This window comes from Chiloscyllium plagiosum, unplaced genomic scaffold (genome assembly GCF_037043375.1).
Source record: "Chiloscyllium plagiosum isolate Xiang-an unplaced genomic scaffold, Cpla_swu_hap1 HiC_scaffold_19, whole genome shotgun sequence".
NCBI classification, from domain to species: Eukaryota; Metazoa; Chordata; class Chondrichthyes; order Orectolobiformes; family Hemiscylliidae; genus Chiloscyllium; species Chiloscyllium plagiosum.
Window position 1 is genome coordinate 45,306,691 of NW_028270157.1, and position 21,244 is coordinate 45,327,934.

Below are 21,244 nucleotides of genomic sequence, written 5' to 3' on the forward strand. Positions count from 1 at the left end.
GAGAGATGAACAGCAGAATCAGGAGTGAAAGCGGTCAGATGTGATTAAAAATCCCGGCTAGAATTGCAGGGCTTGTTTATTATACTTTGAGTCGATAATTGTGTAATATGGTCACTGTGTTCTATTACAAATGACAATAAGTATCACAGTCAGACTTAGGTTTGGTTTTATATTCAGATTATAGTTTATCAGAAAATCATCATGACACTAGTACAAAACAATATCTAGTCTGGTTAATCTTTGTACTTGGTTTCAGTATTCAGGATGAAGTCTTTGATGAATGTTACATTGGAAATAACACACCAGGCTATAGTCCAACAGATTTATTTGGAAGCACTAGCTTTCGGAGGGCTGCTCCTTGCTCCGAAAGCTAGTGTTTCCAATTAAACCTGTTGGACTATAGCTTGGTGTTGTGTGATTTTTAACTTTGTACACCCCAGTCCAACATTTGTTACATTGGGGACTGACCTCTTGGTGCCCTTGTTAACTCCCTCATGTGGTTGGAGCAGTGAAAGGCAATGATCAGAAATCCGCTACTGCTTTTTTACGTATTGTGTTTGGTTTTGAAGCAGATTTTTTAAAATGATCATTCACTGAGCCAGGAACTACTCAAAGACTTTAGGTATATGAATTGTGAACAGTAGCTTCATTACCACCGGATTGCAATTGTCCTTTTAATGAGTGATAGAAAATTAAAACTACCTAGACTGGGGTTGCTTTCCTTAGAGCAGAGAAGGCCAAGAGGAAATCGGATTGATTTGTACAAAATTATGAGGGATAGAGGTATAAGTTTTTCCCATTAGAGATATCAATAAGGTAAGAGTTGGAATTTAAAGAATTTACTTCATCCAGAGTGTGGTGGGTAGCGGGAAGTCATGGCCTGAAGCAGAAACCATCACAATACTTAAAAAGTAATTAGACTTGAAGCGCTATACAAGACTACGGGCTTAGTGTTTGATAACTGGTGTGGAAACAATGAAGGACGTCTTTCCATGTTGCGAAATTCTATCGCTCTAAAACTGACCTTAGTTTGTTTTGACATACCTGTCAATGCTTTTAAACAATGCATACTTTCAACTTATAAATCAAGGTCCCATTGTTGCATTGTCATTGAGAATGTACCGTATTAACATGTAGGGCTGCTGTTTGCTAACAGTAGAATTGCTAAGGCCACTGTTCACTGCATATATTATACAAGTGTATATAAGCATGTTTTCTCTTAGATATTGTAAATATGACATTGAAATATTCAGATGCTGCCACGTTAGGGATATAGTAATTATGATGAGGTGTATACCTGAAGGATAAACAAACAAATAGTCAGGTGTAGTGGGTAAATGTCAGATTTGGATTCAAAATGTGGAGAATATTTTATGCACATTTCAGTCAGTGCTATAGATTCTATGCTATAGATTCTGAAGTGATTTGAATGAGGACCAAGTAGATCTTACTGACCATGAGATCCCTGATTGGGGTTGTTAACCTGGGCCAACCAAGGACCTCTGACTGACAGGTATAGACACAAGATTCAGAGAGTCTCCTCATTCTAGGGACTGGCTCTGAGCTGGCTGGTCAGACGCCTGTATTGTACACATGTAAATAAAGGGTGATTTGGTGACTGGATACCAGGCTCTTTGCAGTTATTTCAGACTGTGTTATTTCAAGTAAGATATGTTGATTAAATCACCCACTTCAGATTCTTTATAAACTACTGAAACAGACAGTGGAGTCCTATGAGTAATTAGATAGGATCTAATTGAGAAATATCATCAATCATGTACAGGTACCTCAATACTTCATGGGACAGTATTACAGAAAGTATTTCCACAAGTCTAATCTGTGAAATGGATAGACCTGCTAGTCATGTTTAAAAGTTTACACATGTCTGTATACGCCTGTGTTTTAGATTTAAATGGAGAGCTCTGGAGAATGCACTAGTCCTTACACAGATGCTAGCCCTAGCTTTTTGGCAATGCTGCAGGAAGTGGAACCTCGGGTGGCTCGTCGCCGCCTTTCTCAAGCCCGACACCGTGCAAAGCTGGCCGGTCTTTTCAATCATCTACGAGACACAGTATGTCCTCAGTCCAAGAGGACCAAGAGGACCACTTCAAAAGTAAGAGAGGTTTGAGCATCAGTTTAAAAATAAAATACTGCATATGTGAAATTCTGAAGTAAAAACTGGAATACTCTGCTGCTCAGACAGTAGCTATGGAGGGAAAAATAGAGTTCACATTTCAGCTCAAATGATTTTTCATCAGAAAGGTATTTCTTGTTTTAATTGAGCAACAGTGGTTTGTCCCCTGAAATGAATCGAATATGATCTGGTTTATAACAAAGACTGATATTGCTGGAAAACTCAGCAGATCTGCAGCATTTGTGAAGAGAAAGCAAAGTCAATATTTAAGGTCCATCAGATGAAGGGTCACTCATCTAAGTAATGCTGACTTTGCTTTCACTCCACAGATGCTGCCACATCTGCTGAGTTTCTCCAGCAATTTTTGTTTTTGTTTCAGATTTCTAGCATTCACAGTTCTTTGTTTTATTTTAATGTGTGTAGTATTTCGTGCATAAGTTAAAAGGGTCTCAAGGAAACATCAGACGGTAACTTCCATATTTTTAATTATGTATCAACAAACTTATAGAAATTGAAATCTTGTTTATATTACAAAATTTCAAGTTATCTATGTCTGTCAGTATTTGTTGTACAAAATGTTGCATTTTACAGTTTAAGATAGAGATGAAATATAGTAAATTACAAAAACAATACTGTAAGAAACAAATTATATTGTATCCACTTTATGCCTATAAAGCCTGCTATTTCCCTTTGGTTTGAGAATATAACAAAAGGTAAATTGACAGCATCAGAATGGTTCTCCTCATCCTAATCTGTACTTGATAGTAGTTGCCATGAGGAATAAAACATGCAACCTTCCCTGTTGCTTTGATTTAAAAGTTCTTGCATCTGAATTGATACCATAGAATTAAATGACTTTCTTTATGCTATGGCATGGCTAAACGTTTACTATAAACTGTATTTTACTTGAAGTGGCAGGTACTGCGTAAGACAAAGAATTACATCTTGGACTTAGAACGAAAGCTAGAAACTTTGCTGAAACTTAAAGGTCAGTATATGCAGTCATACAGCACAGAAACAACCAGTCCATGCAGTCCATAATCCCAAACTAAACTAGTCCCACCTATCTGTACTTCCCCCATAGCCCTCCAAACATTTCTTATCCACGTATTTATCCAAATATCTTTTAAACATTGTAACTGTACCTGCATTCTCCACTTCTTCTAGAGGTTTATTCCACACAAGGGGCACTCTCGGTTTTTAAAAAAATTGCCCCTCATGTCTTTTTAAAATCATTCTCTTCTCACCTTAAAAATATGGCCCCTAGTCTTCAAATTCCCCACCCTAGGAAAAAGATACCTGCCATTTACCTTATGCAGAAGTATTATAATAATTCAGTTTTTTAAAAATTCCACATTCAGTGAAATGTCAGCAAACAAAAACAATAGTCACTGATTTCTGGTAATGCAGTGAATTTAAATTCATACATCTAGTTGCGTTTGGATTAAAAGTTGCCTGTTGAGTGCTGAAGAAAATAGAGAATTGGGTGGAGAAGCAAAGTATTGAGGGGTGCATGTCTACAAATGTAATGAAGTCCTCTATTTATATCTGTTTTTGTACTGAGCAAGCCAGCATTCTATGATTGGTAAATTTATGGAAAAAAATTGTGTCAAGAGTTATTTAGTGGCAGCATTCAATTTAACCCAGCAACAGAGGAAGGAGCTTATTTTAAGCTTTTTGATAGGTCACTCAGGACAGTTTGGAAATTACTGAAGAAGATGTCCAAAGGTTACAGGCAGGAACTGAGATTGTAAGGGAGTGACAGAAGTAGACATTTTAGGAATATTGCACTTAGCTGTCTGGACAGGCAGCTGATCTACAGAGTCTGCGTAGGGTAGTAAGTGAGGAGTCAAGAGTGTCTGGAAGGTTGTATGTTATTAGAACTCATGAAGAGTTCCCAGATATTAGTGGGTAGGTATGTGTTGAAGTCAGGCCTCAGAAGAAGCCCTGGTGTGTTGGGAAAATAGAAAGGTATGGGTCGAAGGCTCTGAGACACTTAGAAGAACTATGCAAGCTTTATACTTCACTACAGCTGAGAACGTGGGATTTGAAAAGCTTACCAGCAGTATTTGTTTGATATAACTAAACAAGATTGGAGTTTAAGGAAAGAAAATGAGGCAAGATCAGCTCATTGAAACTAGCTGTTGATGATCAGCTAGAGTTATGCTTGTGAATGCGTACAGGGACAACCAGGGAGCTGGTCAGCAGAGGAGAATGATTGACCAAAATGGGAGAAGTCATTGAAGCAGTCTATGGTGAAGTAGTTCGTGAGAGGGAGTACCAAGACCAGATCAACAGAAATGAACAATTGTGATTTGTTATGAAATTTAATGAGATCTGATGACCCTCTGCATTCAGTAGTGACTGGGACCTGGCTTTCTCTCATTTGCTATTTGACATGTGCTATGAGGTATTCAATCACCGTCTATTACCTATGTTCCCACCTTTTTAATTTGGCTATTATAAATAATTATATATGTATTATAGATTATATTACTGTTCTAATGTTACTGTTTTAAGGGAGATGCTGGTTTGATTAAGGGAGGAGGAGGTATTTGAGTGGGTTTTGGAGGAGGTGGGTGAAGACCGAGGATAAGTGGGAGGTTAAGGGAAGTAAAGATGGTAGAATGAATGAGGGAGACGTGGGACACATTCAACTCCTCCCATTTCTGCTGCCACGACTGAAGCACTACCTATCCCTTCCACCACTCAAAAACTGAAGGCGAATTTCTCCAGCTCAACAACTCTTGTTCTCCCTTTCCCCCTTCCAAATTAACTTCATCTGAGGTCACTTGAGGTTTTTGGCAAGGAAGCATTGTCCTGGGGCTTGAAATGAAATGGATAATGATATGGTAAATGTTCTGGATGCAGGTTTGCTCGGTGAGCTGGAAGGTTCGTTTCCAGATGTTTCATCACCCTATTAGGTAACATCTTCAGTGGGCTTCAGGCAAAGCACTGTACATGATTCCTGCTTTCTATTTATATGTTTGGGTTTCTTTGGGTTGGTGATGTCATGTCCTGTGGTGATGTCATTTCCTGTTCTTTTTCTCAGGGGGTGGTAGACGGGGTCGAACTCGATGTGTTTGTTGATAGAGTTCCAATTGGAATGACGTGCTTCGAGGAATTCTCGTGCGTGTCTCTGTTTGGCTTGTCCTAGCATGGATGTGTTGTCCCAGTCGAAGTGGTGTCCTTCCTTATCTGTATGTAAAGATACTAGTGAGAGAGGACTGTTAGTATCCTTCCATACAGATAAGGAAGGACACCACTTCGACTGGGACAACACATCCATCTTAGGACAAGCCAAACAGAGACACCCACGCGAATTCCTCGAAGCATGGCATTCCAATTGGAACTCTATCAACAAACACATCGAGTTCGACCCCATCTACCACCCCCTGAGTAAAAGAACAGGACATGACATCACCAACCCAAAGAAACCCAAACATATAAATAGAAAGCAGGAATCATGTACAGTGTTTCGCCTGAGGCCCACTGAAGATGTTATCTAGTATGGTGATGAAATGTCTGGAAATGAACCTTCCAGCTCAGCGAGCAAACCTACATCCAGAACCTAAACCTGAGCTAAAATTTTCTCAAAACTCGCTAATATTGTAAATGTGTTTAATTCATTCTCAGAATTCTGCAAAGAGTCCGACAGACTGAAAGGCAGCAAATATAACTGCTCCATTTAAAAATAGAGAAAGGCAGGAAACAATATGCCAATGTTTATCATGGACAAATTATTAAAATTCATCATTTATAATGTTATACCTGGTACTCAGGAAAATTCAAGGTAATCAGGAAGAGTCAGCATGGTTTTGTAAAAGGAAAATTATGTTTACCATATTAATTGGAGTTCTCTAAAGGAGTAACATGCTCTATGGATAAAGAGCTCTCGGTGCGTGGATTTCCAGAACACACATGACAAGTGCCAAATGAAAAATATTTATGCAGCACAGGATCTCATGGTGTCGGGGCTAACATTGGCTTGGATAGAAGATTGGCTGAATCTTCTTCTGATTGGCAGGGTTTGATTAATGGAGTTATGCAGGTGCCTGTGCTGGGGTCCCTGCTTTTTACACTTTATATCAATGACTGATTAGGGGAGTAACAGCTTGGTAGCTGAATTTGCAGATGACATAAAGATAACTAGGAAAGCATGTTGTGAAGAGAACGTAAAGAGGTTGCAGATGGATACGGATAGGTTGACTGAGTAGATAAAAATCTTGTCAGATGTAGGAAAATGTGAAGTTCACTTCAACAGGAAGAATAAAAAAAGCAGACTATTAAAAGGGGGGAATGACTCTAGAGTCCTGCAGAGGTGCAGAGGGATGTAATAATTGGTCTAGTGCATGAGTTCACAAAAAACTACTGTACAGATACAGCAAGTAATTATGAAGGCTAATAGTATGCTATCCTGTTTTATGAGAAGAATTGAACATAAAAGTAAGGGTGTTATGCTTCAGTCTTGCAGAACATTAGTGAGACCACTTCCCAAACACTGTGTGCAGTCTCCTTGTTTAAGGAAGGATGTAGATACATTGGAGCTGGCTAAGAGGTAACTTACTAGGTTCATGCTTGCAATGAGCCAATTATTGTGAAAGGTTGGACAGAGTGGACTCCTTTGGAGTTTAGAATAGTTAGAGGTGTCTTGATTGAAGTTTACAAGGCATGAAAGAAAGACAGTATCAGACTAACTTTGAGGGACTTCAGTATGCAGTTGGACTGAGACAATCAGATCAGAAGAAAAGAAATTTGTGGCATGTTTAGGAATTGTTTATTTTTGGAGTAGCTTATGGTAGATCCTACTAGAGAACAGGCATTTCTGGATTTGGTGATGTGTAATGGGGTAGACTTGATTAGTGAAATTAAAGTCAAGGAACCCTTAGGGGACAATGACCATAATATGATAGAATTCATGGATGTAGGTTTGCTCGCTGAGCTGGAAGGTTCATTTTCAGACATTTCATCACCGTACTAGGTAACATCTTCAGTGAGCCTCCAGACGAACCTGGAGATAGAATTCATGTTGCAGTTTGAGAAGGAGAAGCTAGAATAAAATATAATATTATTTAAGTTGAGTAAAAGTAACTACAAAGACATGAGGGAGGTGCTGGCCAGAGTTGATTGGAAGGGGAGCATGGTAAAGAAGATGGTGGAGCAGCGATGTCAGGAATTTCTGGGGGTAATTGGGGAAACACAGGAGAAATCTATCCCAGGGAAAAAGAAACATATTTAGAGGAGGATGAGGCAACCATGGCTGACAAGGGTAGTCATGACATGGTATAAACAAAAGAAAAGTATACAATGTGAAAACATTCAGTGGGAAGCCAGAGGATGGGGAAGCCTTTAAAACAGATAGAGGATAACATAAAAAAAAGGGGGTAGAATCTAAAATATGAGGGTAAGCTAGCTAATAATATGAAAGAAGATGGCAAGAGTTTTTCTAGATTTATAAAAAAATAACAGAAATGCAAGAGTGGAGATTGGACCACTGGAAAATGAGGCTGGAGAAGTAGTAATGGGGAACAAAGAAATAGCAGAGGAACTGAATAGATATTTTGCATCATTCTTCATGGTAGAAGATACTTCAAGAGTGTCAGAGGGCAGAGGTAAGTGTAGTGGCCATTACTAAGGAGAATATGCTGGGGAAACTGAAAGGTCTGAAGGTGGATAAATCACCCAGACCAGATGAACTACACTCTAGAGTTCTCAAGAAGAAAGCTCAGGAGATTGTGGAGGCATCTGAGGTGATCTTTCAGGAAACAATAGAGTTGGGGAGGATTCAACAGGACTGGAAAATGGCTAATGTAAACCCCTGATTAACAAGGGAGAGGGGTAGAAGATGGAAATTCTATGCCAGTTGGTCTGACCTCTGTCATTGGTAAGATTTTAGAGTTTATTATTGAGGATGAATTTGCAGAGTACTTAGAAGTGCATGGCAAAATAAGGCTGAGTTAGCACAGCTTTGTCAAGGGAAGGTCATGTCTGACAAATCTGTTAGAATTCTTTGAGGAGTTACTGAACAAGTTAAATAAAGGAGAACCAGTGGATGTGAACTATTTGGATTTCCAGAAGTACCTTTGACAAGGTGCCGCACAGGAGGCTGCTGGGTAAGATAAGAACCCATGGAGTTATGGACAAGGTACTGGCTTCGATCAAGGATTGGCTGACTGGCAGAAGGCAGAGAGTAGGCATAAAGGGGACTTTTACAGGGTGGCAGCCGGTGACCAGAGGATTTCTGCTGGATTCATTGTTGGGACCACGACTATTCACATTATACACTAACAATCTGGACAAAAGAACTGAGGGCATTGTTGCTCAGTTTGCAGCTACAAAGATAGATGGAGGGACAGGTCGTGTTTAGGAAACAGGGAGGCATCAGAAGGATTTGGACAGGCATGGAAAGTGGGCAAAAAAGTGTCAATACAGTTTGAAAATGTGAGGTTACTGAAGTATTTGTATCATCGATAGTCACAGGTGAGGTGCTGGAAGACTGGAGGCAGGCTAACGTGGTGCCACTGTTTAAGAAAGGTAGTAAGGACAAGCCAGTGAACTATAGACCAGTGAGCCTGACGTTGGTGGTGGGCAAGTTGTTGGAGGGAATCCTGAGGGACAGGATGTACATGTATTTGGACAGGCAAGGACTGATTACGGATAGTCAGCACAGCTTTGTGCATGGAAAATCATGTCTCACAAACTTGATTGAGTTTTTTGAAGAAGTAACAAAGAGGATCGATGAGGGCAGAGCAGCAGATGTGATCTGTATGGACTTCAGAAGGCGTTCGACAAAGTTCCCCATGTGAGACTGATTAGCAAAGTTAGATCTCACGGAATACAGGGAGAACTAGCCATTTTGAGCTGGCTCAAAGGTAGAAGACAGAGGGTGGTGGTGGAGGATTATTTTTCAGACTGGAGGCCTGTGACCAGTGAAGTGCCACAAGGATCGGTGCTGGGTCCACTACATTTCAACATTTATATAAATGATTTGGATGTGAACATAAGAGGTACAGTTAGTAAGTTTGCCAATGACACCAAAATTGGAGATGTCATGGACAGCAAAGAAGGTTACCTCAGATTACAATAGGATCTTGATCAGATGGACCAATGGGCTGAGAAGTGGCAGATGGAGTTTAATTCAGACAAATGTGAGGTGCTGCATTTTGGGAAAGCAAATCTTTGTAGGACTTATACACTTAATGGTAAGGTCCTAGGGAGTGTTGCTGAACAAAGTGCAGGTTCATAGCTCCTTGAAAGTGGAGTCACAGGTAGATAGGATACTGAAGAAGGCGTTTGGTATGCTTTCCTTTATTGGTCAGAGTATTGTGTACAAGAGTTGGGAGGTCATGTTGCGGCTGTACAGGACATTGGTTAGGCCACTGTTGGAATATTGCGTGCAATTCTGGTCTCCTTCCTATCAGAAAGATGTTGTGAAACTTGGAAGTGTTCAGAAAAAATTTACAAGCATGTTGCTAGATTTGAGCTATAGGGAGAGGCCGAACAGGCTGGGGCTGTTTTCCCTGGAGCATCGGAGGCTGAGGGGTGACCTTATAGAGGTTTACAAAATCATGAGGGGCATGGATAGGATAAATAGACAAAGTCTTTTCCCTGGGGTGGGGAGTCCAGAACTAGAAGGCATAGATTTAGGATGAGAGGGGAAAGATATAAAAGAGACCTAAGGGGCAACATTTTCACGCGGAGGGTGGTGCGTGTATGGAATGAGCTGTAAGAGGAAGTGGTGGAGGCTAGTATAGTTGCACCGTTTGAAAGGCATTTGGATGGATATATGAATCGGAAGCGTTTGGAGGGATATGGGCTGGGTGCTGGCAGGTGGGACTAGATTGGATTGGGATATCTGGTTGGCACTTTGGTAGGAAGAATAGAAACATAGGCTGTTTTCTTAATGTGGAAAGGCTTTGGAAATCTGAAGCAGAAAGGGGCCTAGTTCAGGATTCTCTTGAGGTTAACATACAGGTTCATTTGACAGTTTGGAAGGCACATGCAATGCCAGCATTAACTTTGAGAGGGGTAGAATATAAGAGCAGAGATGTACTGTTGAGCCTGTATAAGGCTCTGATCAGACTGCACTTGGAATATTGTGAGCAGTTTTAAGCCCTAATTTAAGGAAAGATGTGTTGCCCTTGGGAAAGGTCCAGAGAAGGTTACAAAGATTGATGCTGGGAATGAAGACTTGCCATATGAGGACCGGCTTAGGTTTCTGGGATTGTGCTCAATGGAGTTGAGAAGAGTGAGAGGGGATCTTATTGAAACTTACAGAATATTGAGAGGCCTGGACAGAGTGGGCATGGAAATGCTTCTACTAGTAGGAGAGACTAGGACCCAAGAACACAGCCTTAAAGTGTAGGAATAATCGGTTAGAACTGAGGTGAGGAGTGAATCTGTGGAACTCATTATCGTAGAGGACTGTGGAGACCAAGGCATTGAGAGTATCTAAGACAGAGATAGATATTTTCTTGATTAGTGAGGGGATCAAGGGTTATGGTGAGAAGACAGGAGAATGGGGTTGAGAAACATATCGAATACAATCGAATAGTGGAGCAGATTCGATGGACCAAGTGGCCTAATTATGCTCCTGTATCATATGTCTATTATCTCATTTAAAATCCCCCAGAATTATTGCCATGTCTGTCTGACACCTTCCCATTTTTGCTTCCGTTGTGCTCCAGCCGACTGTGTGCTTGTAGTCAGACGGAATGTCCACCACTCCCATATCTATCAGACATAATCATAAATGGTGTTGTAGTTATAAAAGGTTTCACTTTTAAGTGGCTAAAGGCATATTTATCGTAATCACCATGCTCTGCATCCTTGATTATGCATGGTACAAAGCAGTGCTATGTTGCTTTTATGCCTTCAGGACATCCAAAAGTATTGTTATTTCTTTACAGCCCTGGCTTTGTAGGATTCTTATGAAAAGGCTTATATCCGTTGGTTTAATTTTTTTTAATGCAATCTTAAAGCAAAACTTGTTCAATAATGTTTCAAACTGTAGTTAAATAGAACTGCTATGACCTTTACAAATCTGATTAACCTTTCTGATACCCTGCAAAATGACAGAAGCATATCACTTGGAAGATGGTCATCCGTCAAACCTGGAAGAAGTAAAAGAGCAATACATCAGTTACTACAAGGAGCATTGGTACAGTATGACAAACATCGCAGATATACTTATTATAGGAATAATTAATTCAGTTTGAACACCAAAATACTGCCTTTTCTTCAAATGAGACCATTATTCCAGTTTACCTGTTTGAACTTCCATAATCTGAAGGGAGCAAGGCCTCTTGGAACGAGAGATTTTTAACCTTGCTCTGTGAAAATGCTCCAAGTTGCTTTGTCCCATTATGAACAGCTCATTTGAATATTAACAGATGATGTGAACTTCATTATTAATTTTTCATCCTGTCATATTTGATGATAGTCATAATCATTGCTCGAACTACAAAATCTCTACTAAATTTGTTTTTTTTTGTTATTTTGTGTGTTCCAGTTGGGAATGGCAGTCATTGATATCCAGTTTAAGACAAACTTTCAGTATTTTCACATTTAATTGGGTGATTTAAGCCCATTGTGGCTATGATATTGGTTGTTGTGTTAGGTTTGGTTGGTAGCAGCATCATGCATCCATGGTGGATGAGCAGACAGGAACCTGACGGCTGATGGTCTGCCTTTTGCCTGCAGAGTTGTTCTTTAAATAGGGACATCAAGTTTTGATTACATAATCACCTGAATAAGGGAGCTCTTCTGGTTTCCTGCTAGACTGAACTAGTCAGAAGAAGCGTGAAGGGGTAGTTTTAAATTTTCATTATTTTCCTTGGAGGACAAGTGTATCCCTTCAGTATCAGGAAAGTTTGGGCCCCATTTCTCCAGGTGCACTCCCTTGCTGTCACCATTCAGCATCCTGTTTTACAAATGTGACATCTCTAAATCTCTTCCTCACAATATAAGTGAGAACAGGGATCATTTCATTGCTCCTCCTAGCAGCCTCCTACCACTCAACATTCTGCTCCTATCCACCAGCCAACTGTCACTTGTTGCTGATTTCAAGAAGACAACTGATTGAAGCGTATAAATGAAAACCAAGGATTAAATTATCTTGGGGCTCACACTTCAGAGGTCAGGGAAGAGATTCAGCTCTTCTTGAACATCAGCCACCTGATTCCTTCCCCAGGTTAAATCAGAATTTTTGTTTTTCTTGGCCTTGTCTTTCACAGTACTACCCACCAATATGTATCTAAAAAGTCAGAAATTCCTTTAAACGTTTGAAGGCAAAGCCATTCAAGAATCGTCACACTTTAGGAAGAAGCTTGTTGTCGGAGTTTCAGTTAACATAAACTATATGGGGCAAACGGATCCTGAAATGTGTCTTTGTGCTGGACACAGGGAGGTGTCCACCATTTAGAAGAGGGAAAAGTTGTTCTTGTTTTGAGGGTGGGTTTATACATCCTAGTGAAAGGATAGTAAGGAGATAGAAGGAAATATAAAAATACTTACTACTGCCTTTGGTTCTAAGGCTGAAGTTGTTTTGAGCTCCTGGAATTGGTTGGCAGGTGGGTGGAGGAAACATCAAGTTAGGTTCATGGCAATGGCACATGCTCATCACATACCCTTCCATACTCACTCCCACTGTGATTTTACTCTCATTGGGAAAGGTGTGAAGTGGCCTGCTTACCTGTGCACCAATGAGGTCTTTTAAATGGCTTTAGGGACCCCTTCTCATTGCTGCTGGAAAATTAACTGCAGCCAAGGATACTGTTGCCAAATATCCAAGTGGTGAGCGGACTGGTGACAGGCAAGGAGGATGTCTGCTTTTCAGGAACTCAGTGGCCGTTGGAGAGCTCCACTCCCCATCGGGCTCAATTCCCTTAACTCCACTCAGTCTATCCAAATTCCTTGCCAATTGCTGCTAGCCTGATCCTGACAAGACGCTGAAGTTAAATTTGTCTGGTTCTGTAGCTCCTCCACTTCAGGGGACTGGCTTCAGTCCAGCAGTAGTCACTTCAGGGTAGGCTAAGTCTGATTTTTATGCTGGGAGGTTAGGGATATACCCCATCCTTCCTTATATGTCAGGTGGCATAATTTGTTCAAGTGGGAGAAACACCCGTCAAACTTAATGCGGTCACCTCATTTACCTAATTGTAGCATAAGGCTGACTTTGCATTGCTGGCTTGTTTCTGCAGACAGTAGGATCCCTCCTCATGGAATAATCAACCTTCTGCTCTTCAAGTCAAGCTATCCTAAATGAGAGTCTATACTGAATGGCAAAAGGCTACCACTGAGTACTGTTGCTATAATTCTAAATGACAGACTTTGAATGCCTGTGTCCCAGAGTGCCTGATGCAGCACCCTTAGTGGTGGATAAGGGCAGGAGGAAGATGCCATGGTCTCACTGGGTTCAAGAGGCCCTGAAGGACAATACTCAGAAGGAACTGGGGAAATCAATGAGGTCAATTCCTGACTCTGTTTCTGAGGGCCCGACAGCAGCACCATAAGACATTTAATTAACCAGGAAAGTGGTCAAAGTCAACAAATGTAGTTTCGTATGACATACGTCATCCACCACTCCACCAACATCTCATGTCACATAATGCATTACATTGTTATCAACATTCCTTGGTACTCAGAACTCTCACTGACCTACAAAATTCCACCTTACTTTTACACACCTACCAGTATCACTAATATCACATCCACATCTCATTACCTCTAACTATTTACATATGGCAGGAAAAGTACTGACATTCTTCCCTTTCTCTCACAGGTCAAGGTGGAATACAATAGTCAGGAGCACACCACAACTACTGGAGAACAAGGAAACTTGTATCTCCTGAATCCTATGGAGCAGATGATAGTCCAAATCAGCCTGACATAGATCGTGATGTGCATTATTGCCACAAAAACTCAAGATGATTGTATATTCCTATCATGCCCCTTCTCAAATCCCAACACACATTTGTCCTGCTATTTGGCGTAATGAACAAGTTGCAAATAGTGTCACCATGGACCTCTTGCTTTCCATTTCACCCATCTCAGCTCTACCCAATTGAGTTCTTGCTTTCAAATAAATAAGACTGCCACCTGACCAAGCTTAAATAGAAGCATTGAGAGCAAAACCATACTATTGATAAAGAAGTAACACCCATTGATAAAGCACTCAGAACACATGTTCAGCTACTGACACCATACATTCCTGATAGACTCTATAGAGTTGGGATCTATAGGTAGTGAATCATTGGCAAGCTGGACTAATACTGGAGAGAGGAGAATTACTGGAGGCTAAGGTGGTAGACAAGCCACTGCAGAGGACTCAGATGTGAACTTTGATGGGATGGTGTTCAGGAGGTCACTAGTGGTTGTGTGAATCAAGGTGCTGGGTCCATTGGCTGATTTGCTTTGTGGTTTCTTATCTCTGTCAAGGCGCATGCAAAGGTTTGGCTCTGACTTTGTGCAGAGTTTGCACTCTTCACAGCCTCTCCGTCATCCTCCTTTTGTGCTGATGATCCAGAGGCACTGTTACTACTGTATTCTTACTTATTCCCACTTTTGTGTGGACAAGTCTTTTACACCTTTGCCCTTCCTGTAATGATGCAGCAACTCTCTCAGTCAAATTCAGGAACTCACTCCAAAATACTTTCAAATACTTTGCCATGATAGATGTTCTTCACAATCAGCTTATCAGCAAGTTGTGTGCCTGGCCGTTTCATCACATTGGAGCTGAAGTGAGTGAAATTTAACTGAATGGACTCTTGTAATTCAAATTTGTGAAATGGGCATCCACCAACTGATAGGGCTGTGTGACAGATAGAATGTCTTTAATTGGCTTCCTGCGCACACAGAAAGTGCCTGTTTGAACATGCATCTCAAGATTATGTGCCATGTGGGCTGCACAGGAAGTGGATGATGCCACATCTCACAGACCTGGACAGCATCAGCATCAGTAATGAGTGGCATTATTGATCTGAATATCACAAATGTATGAAAAGAATTCTAAGAGTTGCATCAATTGTAAAATGCTGGTCTATGTGACTTGGTGATCCTTGACCTGGAAGGAAGTAATGCCAGAAGCTACGTGGATGGCAGCCAGAAAAAGGCAGCTACAAATCAGAGGGGCTGGAGGGTGAAGATATCCATGCAGACACAGAAAGCATGGAGAGACAAAAAGAGGGGCATAGATGATTCTTGTCATGACAAGAAGGAAGTCACTTTTAGAAACAGATCAGGAAGCAGAATCACATTGGACTAGAAATGCTCTGGTTCTCTCTACACAAAGGCTGCCAGATCTGCTGAGTCTCTCCACCATTCTCTGTGTTTGTGGCAGTTTTTCTGTTTGGGAGAAAAGGAGACTGGAGTTTTGGAAACATTGTAAGGTCTAAATCCTAGAAACCTATTTATGTAGCTCAGAGATGGGTGTTTTTCCAGAATGCCAACTGTAAACCAGGGTGTTATTAGTTGGTTAATATAAAACTCTGGAAAGCTGCATCATCAGGGCTGCCATGGATAGAGGATCCAGAGAAATATGTTTTGCTAATGATAATTGTACCTGTGAAACTAGACTGTCAGAGCTATCATCAGACAGGTCTAATGACCTATTTGGCTTGAATAAAGAACAGCGGATCATGGAACTGTGTCATTATGTCTTACAACGATTGTGCAAGGCGTGATGCAAATGCTTGTGGTTGTATTATATCTTTGTGTCAACTATTTAAAGTGAAATGTGCCCATTTCTGTTTGCATTTTAAATCATATTTCTTGTTTAATTTGTGTTCATTGATTTGTGTTAAAACTGCAAACAAAATTCAAAAGCTTTTTTGTTTGTTTTTTTTTCATTTGCGGGGCATTTAGTAAATTTGTTTATTTTGGTATATGATATCCCAGGAGAATTGTAACAGTATATATTGTTTACTTGATTTTCCTACTTCCCAATCTATTTGGATATAATTTGACAATTTGTGCATATTGATTATAGTAGATTTAAAGAATGAGGACTACCTTAAACAGTAGGTAACATATGATTAACTTAGAGAGAACAAAAATGTTGGAACATTAATATAGTGTTAATTAATATATTGAATGGCAGTGCAATTTCAACAGATATACACCCAGTTACTATGTTTGCTGCTACATTAATGTGTAACAGGAATGCAGCATTCCCACTTAATACAAAGATTAGTGATGCTTTAACCATTGAAGATTATGGATTATTAAGCAGACATTTTGGAACCATAAATCTAGTTTTATCTCTTGAAATATAAGAATCTTAATAAAAATACACCTTTTAAAAATTTTGATTCAAAGTCTATAATATTCTGATTTTAAATGACCAAATTGCAACATTTGGAGAGATTGTGTCCCTGAACTTAATGACTTTTGCATTCTGAACCATTTTTTCTCTTTTTATCGCTTAACATCCGTAACAATGCTTTTCCTGCTTTCACAGTGACTTGGCATCAGCAAATCTACCTGGTAAGACGAGGATGGCTCTTTGGCAGTGGCTGAGAGAATACAGAGGTCACCCTGCAGAGAGTGATTTGAAACCAGTTTATTCCCAGTCTCCTGTGAAATCCTCAGCAGATCTCATAGAATTTGAAGGGTTAGTTTTGCATAGATCATAATAATGTGGAGTGAAAAATAAATACAAATTTCTACAACCATAGGATCCCTACAATGTGGAAAGAAGCCTTTCAGCCCATTGAGTCTTCACTGACCCTCCGAAAAGCGTTTGAGCCAGACCCAACCTCCTACTCTATCCCTGTAACCCCATATTTCCCATGGCTAATCCACCCAACCTGCACAACCCTAGACACTATGGACAATTTAGCATGGCCAATCCTCCTAACATGCCAATTTTTTGGATTGTCGGAGGAAACCAGAGCATCCGGCAGAAACCCATGCAGGTAAAAACAATGACTGCAGATGCTGGAAACCAGAGTCTAGATTAGAGTGGTGCTGGAAAAGCACAGCAGTTCAGGCAGCATCCGAGAAGCAGTAAAATCGACGTTTTGGGCAAAAGCCCTTCATCAAAGCTGTATTCCCGATGAAAGGCTTTTGCCCGAAATGTCGATTTTACTACTCCTCAGATGCTGCCTGAACTGCTGTGCTTTTCCAGCACCACTCTAATCCAGAAACCCATGCAGACATGGGGAGAACATGCAAGCTCCACATGGCAGCAATATTAACCACCTTGTTAGAAAGATTCTTCATATTGCCTTTCTCCACCCTTTACCCTATCAATTCCTGTTTTCAGCAATGCTCCAACAGCAAAGTGCTAATCGGATGAGGAAATTATTCAATTCTTTATCTGTTGCAGGACAAACATTCCTCTTTTTGATTAGAATAAGTGCCGATTCTGTGATGTACATAGACTGATGCATCAGTAATTAGCACACTGAAAGTCATTTAGGGAGTACAGTTGATTGAAGTGAATTGAATCTGATATAGCTTCAAATGGCACAGGTTTGATTGGTCCTCTCATATCCCTCTCTTCATGTAATTATACAACCTATATTTCATGTTATTTGAATTCTAGGAAACATGTAATTGTATTTAAGTCTTCATAATGATGCCTAATAATCCTAATAATGTCCCTAATGATAATAATATTAGGAACTCTGTTGGGCACTGAATTGGGAAACCCTATCATTTTGGGAGTTCTGGATGTCTGAATAGCAGTGCAACCCATCACAAAACAATTAGAGAACACCAAAGTAATAAATGCAAATTGATGGTTGATATTCTGACACAGCAGTGTATCATGTTTTTGTATTAACAAGTAATTTTGGACCAAAGGCATGATAGCATGTGATATTTACGATTAAGAATTCCTAATATTATACATGTTCCATAGGCAGAAGGGTTAACCAACTTCTAGGCTTCTCTTCACAGACAAAATGCAAATATTAGATGCTGAAACATGCCAAGTTGTTTGTTTTGAAATGTTCTCCTAATGTATTTTTCTTCTGGCAGATACTTGAATTTTTACAAAGAAACTGTGGACCTTTTAGTGGAGAATAGGATAGTGTCCATGGAACAGATCACCCTCCCCATTGTATCAAAAGCAATTTCACATCTCTGGCAGAACATGTCTGGGGAAAAGAAGACAGACATCTTCAAAAAATGTTCTCAAAGGGTGTGTTTGTCTCCAGAAGAGCAAATCACATTGCCGATCCCTTTACAGATGGACTGTACTGTGAGGGACAGAGCTTTAGACAGCCAGGGAGCAAGTGGTTCATCAGAATCCAATCACGATGAGGTACTGTATCAAGAAATTCCTTTACACAACTAATTAAAATAAAATAATTTTACTTATTATACAAATAAAAGACAAAAGTTTTACTTTGCTTCTAGTTTTCTGCTTCCTATGGAAAATAAAATATTTTTCTGGACAAAATTTATAATGGGCATAAGGCATGTCCTCTGACACACAATCTACTCCCCTCTCCCTGTTGTGGATCTGTGTGGAAAAAATGGCTACTTAAGTCACTTTGTAAAACTAAAGGATGTTATGTTATTTGTATTCTTGCAACAAGCAAGTACTAAGCATGTCCAACCAGCCCAGCAGTCCAAACAGTCAACATAGTGTACAACACTAGATGTGATACTCAAAGTAGTTATACTTGTCCACCTCGAGGTCCCCATCACTGATCTCAGCAAGTTTGAGGTGCAAGGACTAATATCACCTTCAGATACCTTTCAGATTGGGCAGTTTCTTACCATTGCAAATTTTGTCTTCTATCTATTGCAGACTAAACTCTTTGGGAAATTCTAAAAATCCAGGAGTCCTGAATCCTGATGTATTTAATGTGTCATCTACTTTTCTTGACCATTATACCTAGAATTCAAGTGTTCCCAGGCACTCCATTAAGGACTATTGGGACCATGGGTTCTCTAGAGTAACTTTGCTAGTTAGATAACTCCATTCTCTGGTATATGCCTGGTGCTACTATTGGCATGCCTATCTACTGAGTCAGTTACTGTGTTGGCTTGGTAGTGGTCATGGAATTAAGTTTTTGTTAGCCTATAATGTTGTGGTAATTTGCAGTCTGCTGCTACTGGCATATAAGCACCACCCAGCTATTTGGTTATCATAACTATCATGGACAAGAGGGGTATTACAATTTGCTCTTGTATAGCACTTTTCAAAGTAAAATATTCCAAATCACTTCATGGACATAAACCATGGTTATTAGGAGGAGTGAGCAAAAACTAGGTCAAAGAGATAGGTTTTAAGAAAGCTGGAGGAGAAGGAATTAGAGAGGCAGAGTGTTTTGAGGGGAGACTCGGGTCATGAAGTGCCCTGAAACCAGAGCTGTGAAAGGTAGGGTGAAGGATGCGCAATAAGCCAGCATCAAGAAACAGTGAGTTCAGGAGAGGAATTGCTGGCAAGAAGAGCTTCGAAAGATACAAAGACACTCAGCTGTGAAAGGGTTTAAAAATGAGAATGGGATTTTGAAATGTAACAAATTAAGGGTGTTAGATGACCAGCATTTAGTGCAGGTTTAGATACAGAGCAGAGTTTTGTCTGTTCTGATGTTTACTGTCGATAGGAGGCTGGAAAGATGAACATTGCAATGCTTGGGTCTGGAGATGATATAAACATGGATCAGGAATTCAGCAACTGTTGGGTAGACATGAAGGTGCAAGGTGTAATGGAATATTAAGTAAGCTGTTATTAGGATGTGAAGGACAAAATCTTTGAATTCTAGGACAAACTTTGAAAGAAATAAGGTTACAGCTAACACAACTGGGCTAGAGTTAATTCCAGTATTGGAGGAACTATACTTATTGACAAAGAAACCGTAAGTGGTAGACCCTCAGAACAAAGAATGACAGCTGCTTGTGGCAAAAATATGTGCATTGACTTTTTTTAATATGACAGTAAGTTGTTGCAATGCAGGTACCACATTGTTCTAGCTGATCAGGAACCTCTTCCACAGATGTAGTAAAGGAGGTGTTGTGAATAAAATTGCTTCCAAAAAATCAAACCCGCAATAGACATTTTGGGTACAATCTTCCACTTCCTGGAGGTGGAAAGACGGGATATAATTAGCGGAGTTAGCTCTGGAGAGTAAGTTGTCCCTTATTGCTCCTTCAGCAATTAGATACTGAGTGAGAAGGTCTCAACCAATGGTCCATTGGACTTAAATGCTGGCTCCCCTGAACGGCTGGTAGATTCTGGCAACATAACACAATACTAAAGCATCTGATAGGTAGCATATAGGCAAGTTTTACACATGAACAGCCCTCAATCAGCTGATATACAGGCAAGGCAATGAGTAATGAGAGCCTTACAATTTGACTTTGTTTATTCTCAGAATATGTCCTGAGGTCATGGTGAATATCAGGTGAATTGGCCTGATATATATAAGCTAAAGGGTGGTGCATAGGGGCCCGGCATGGATTGGCATTAATTTGGTCAAGGAAATTAGCTATTTACACTCCTACCTTTCTGCTTTTATCTAAGAGAGATGGAGTAGTGATATAATTTAACTAAGCCCAATACTTTCTCAAGGACAACTGGGGATGGGTATAAATTCTATATGGCCATAAAATATTCACATTACATGAACTAAAACAAAATTTTTTTCTTCCTTGCTTGTTTGTCTTTGTCAAGATGCATAGCAAATTACCTAATCAGCCTGTTGAAAGAATACAACCATTTTAGTCTGTAGCTCTAAATGGTTTTGGAAATAACGAGTAATAAAAAGATGTATCTTTTTTATTGATTCACAGCTTTGCTGTATTCAAGAATGAGCCTTTTATTGAGAACATCTACAGAATGGTTCAGATGGTCAGACTTTTCATATGATCATGTTCTCTTGCATGAGTAATGAAGGTACTTGACTTTTTCCCTTCCTCTCTGCAGATGCTTTTTGAAGATGCATTTGATTTAGCTTCAGGATTCTTGGTAAAACCAGAGCTGAATGCACAAACAGGAATAAAACGGGAAAGCAGGTAGCAGATTTTTATTTGTCTTTTTGTGTCATGTGATTGGTTCCAGCACTCCCTTGATCTTTTCACCAGAGTTTTGTAATTTCCATTAGTAACTGCTGCTGCTCCATTGAACTCAAGGGTGGCGCTGCAAGAGTCGAG

At 40.0% G+C, this 21,244-nt stretch overlaps 1 protein-coding gene across 1 annotated transcript; it reads left to right on the top strand.

The window, feature by feature from the left end:
* The first annotated feature begins 1,912 nt into the window (after positions 1 to 1,912).
* Positions 1,913 to 21,110, top strand: LOC122559425 (stimulated by retinoic acid gene 8 protein-like). The gene is made up of 6 exons (XM_043708873.2): positions 1,913 to 2,113; positions 3,047 to 3,122; positions 11,213 to 11,294; positions 16,593 to 16,745; positions 18,119 to 18,404; positions 21,018 to 21,110. The coding sequence occupies exons 1-6, from the start codon at positions 1,913 to 1,915 to the stop codon at positions 21,108 to 21,110; spliced, it is 891 nt and encodes a 296-aa protein (XP_043564808.2).
* The last annotated feature ends 134 nt before the right edge of the window (positions 21,111 to 21,244 follow it).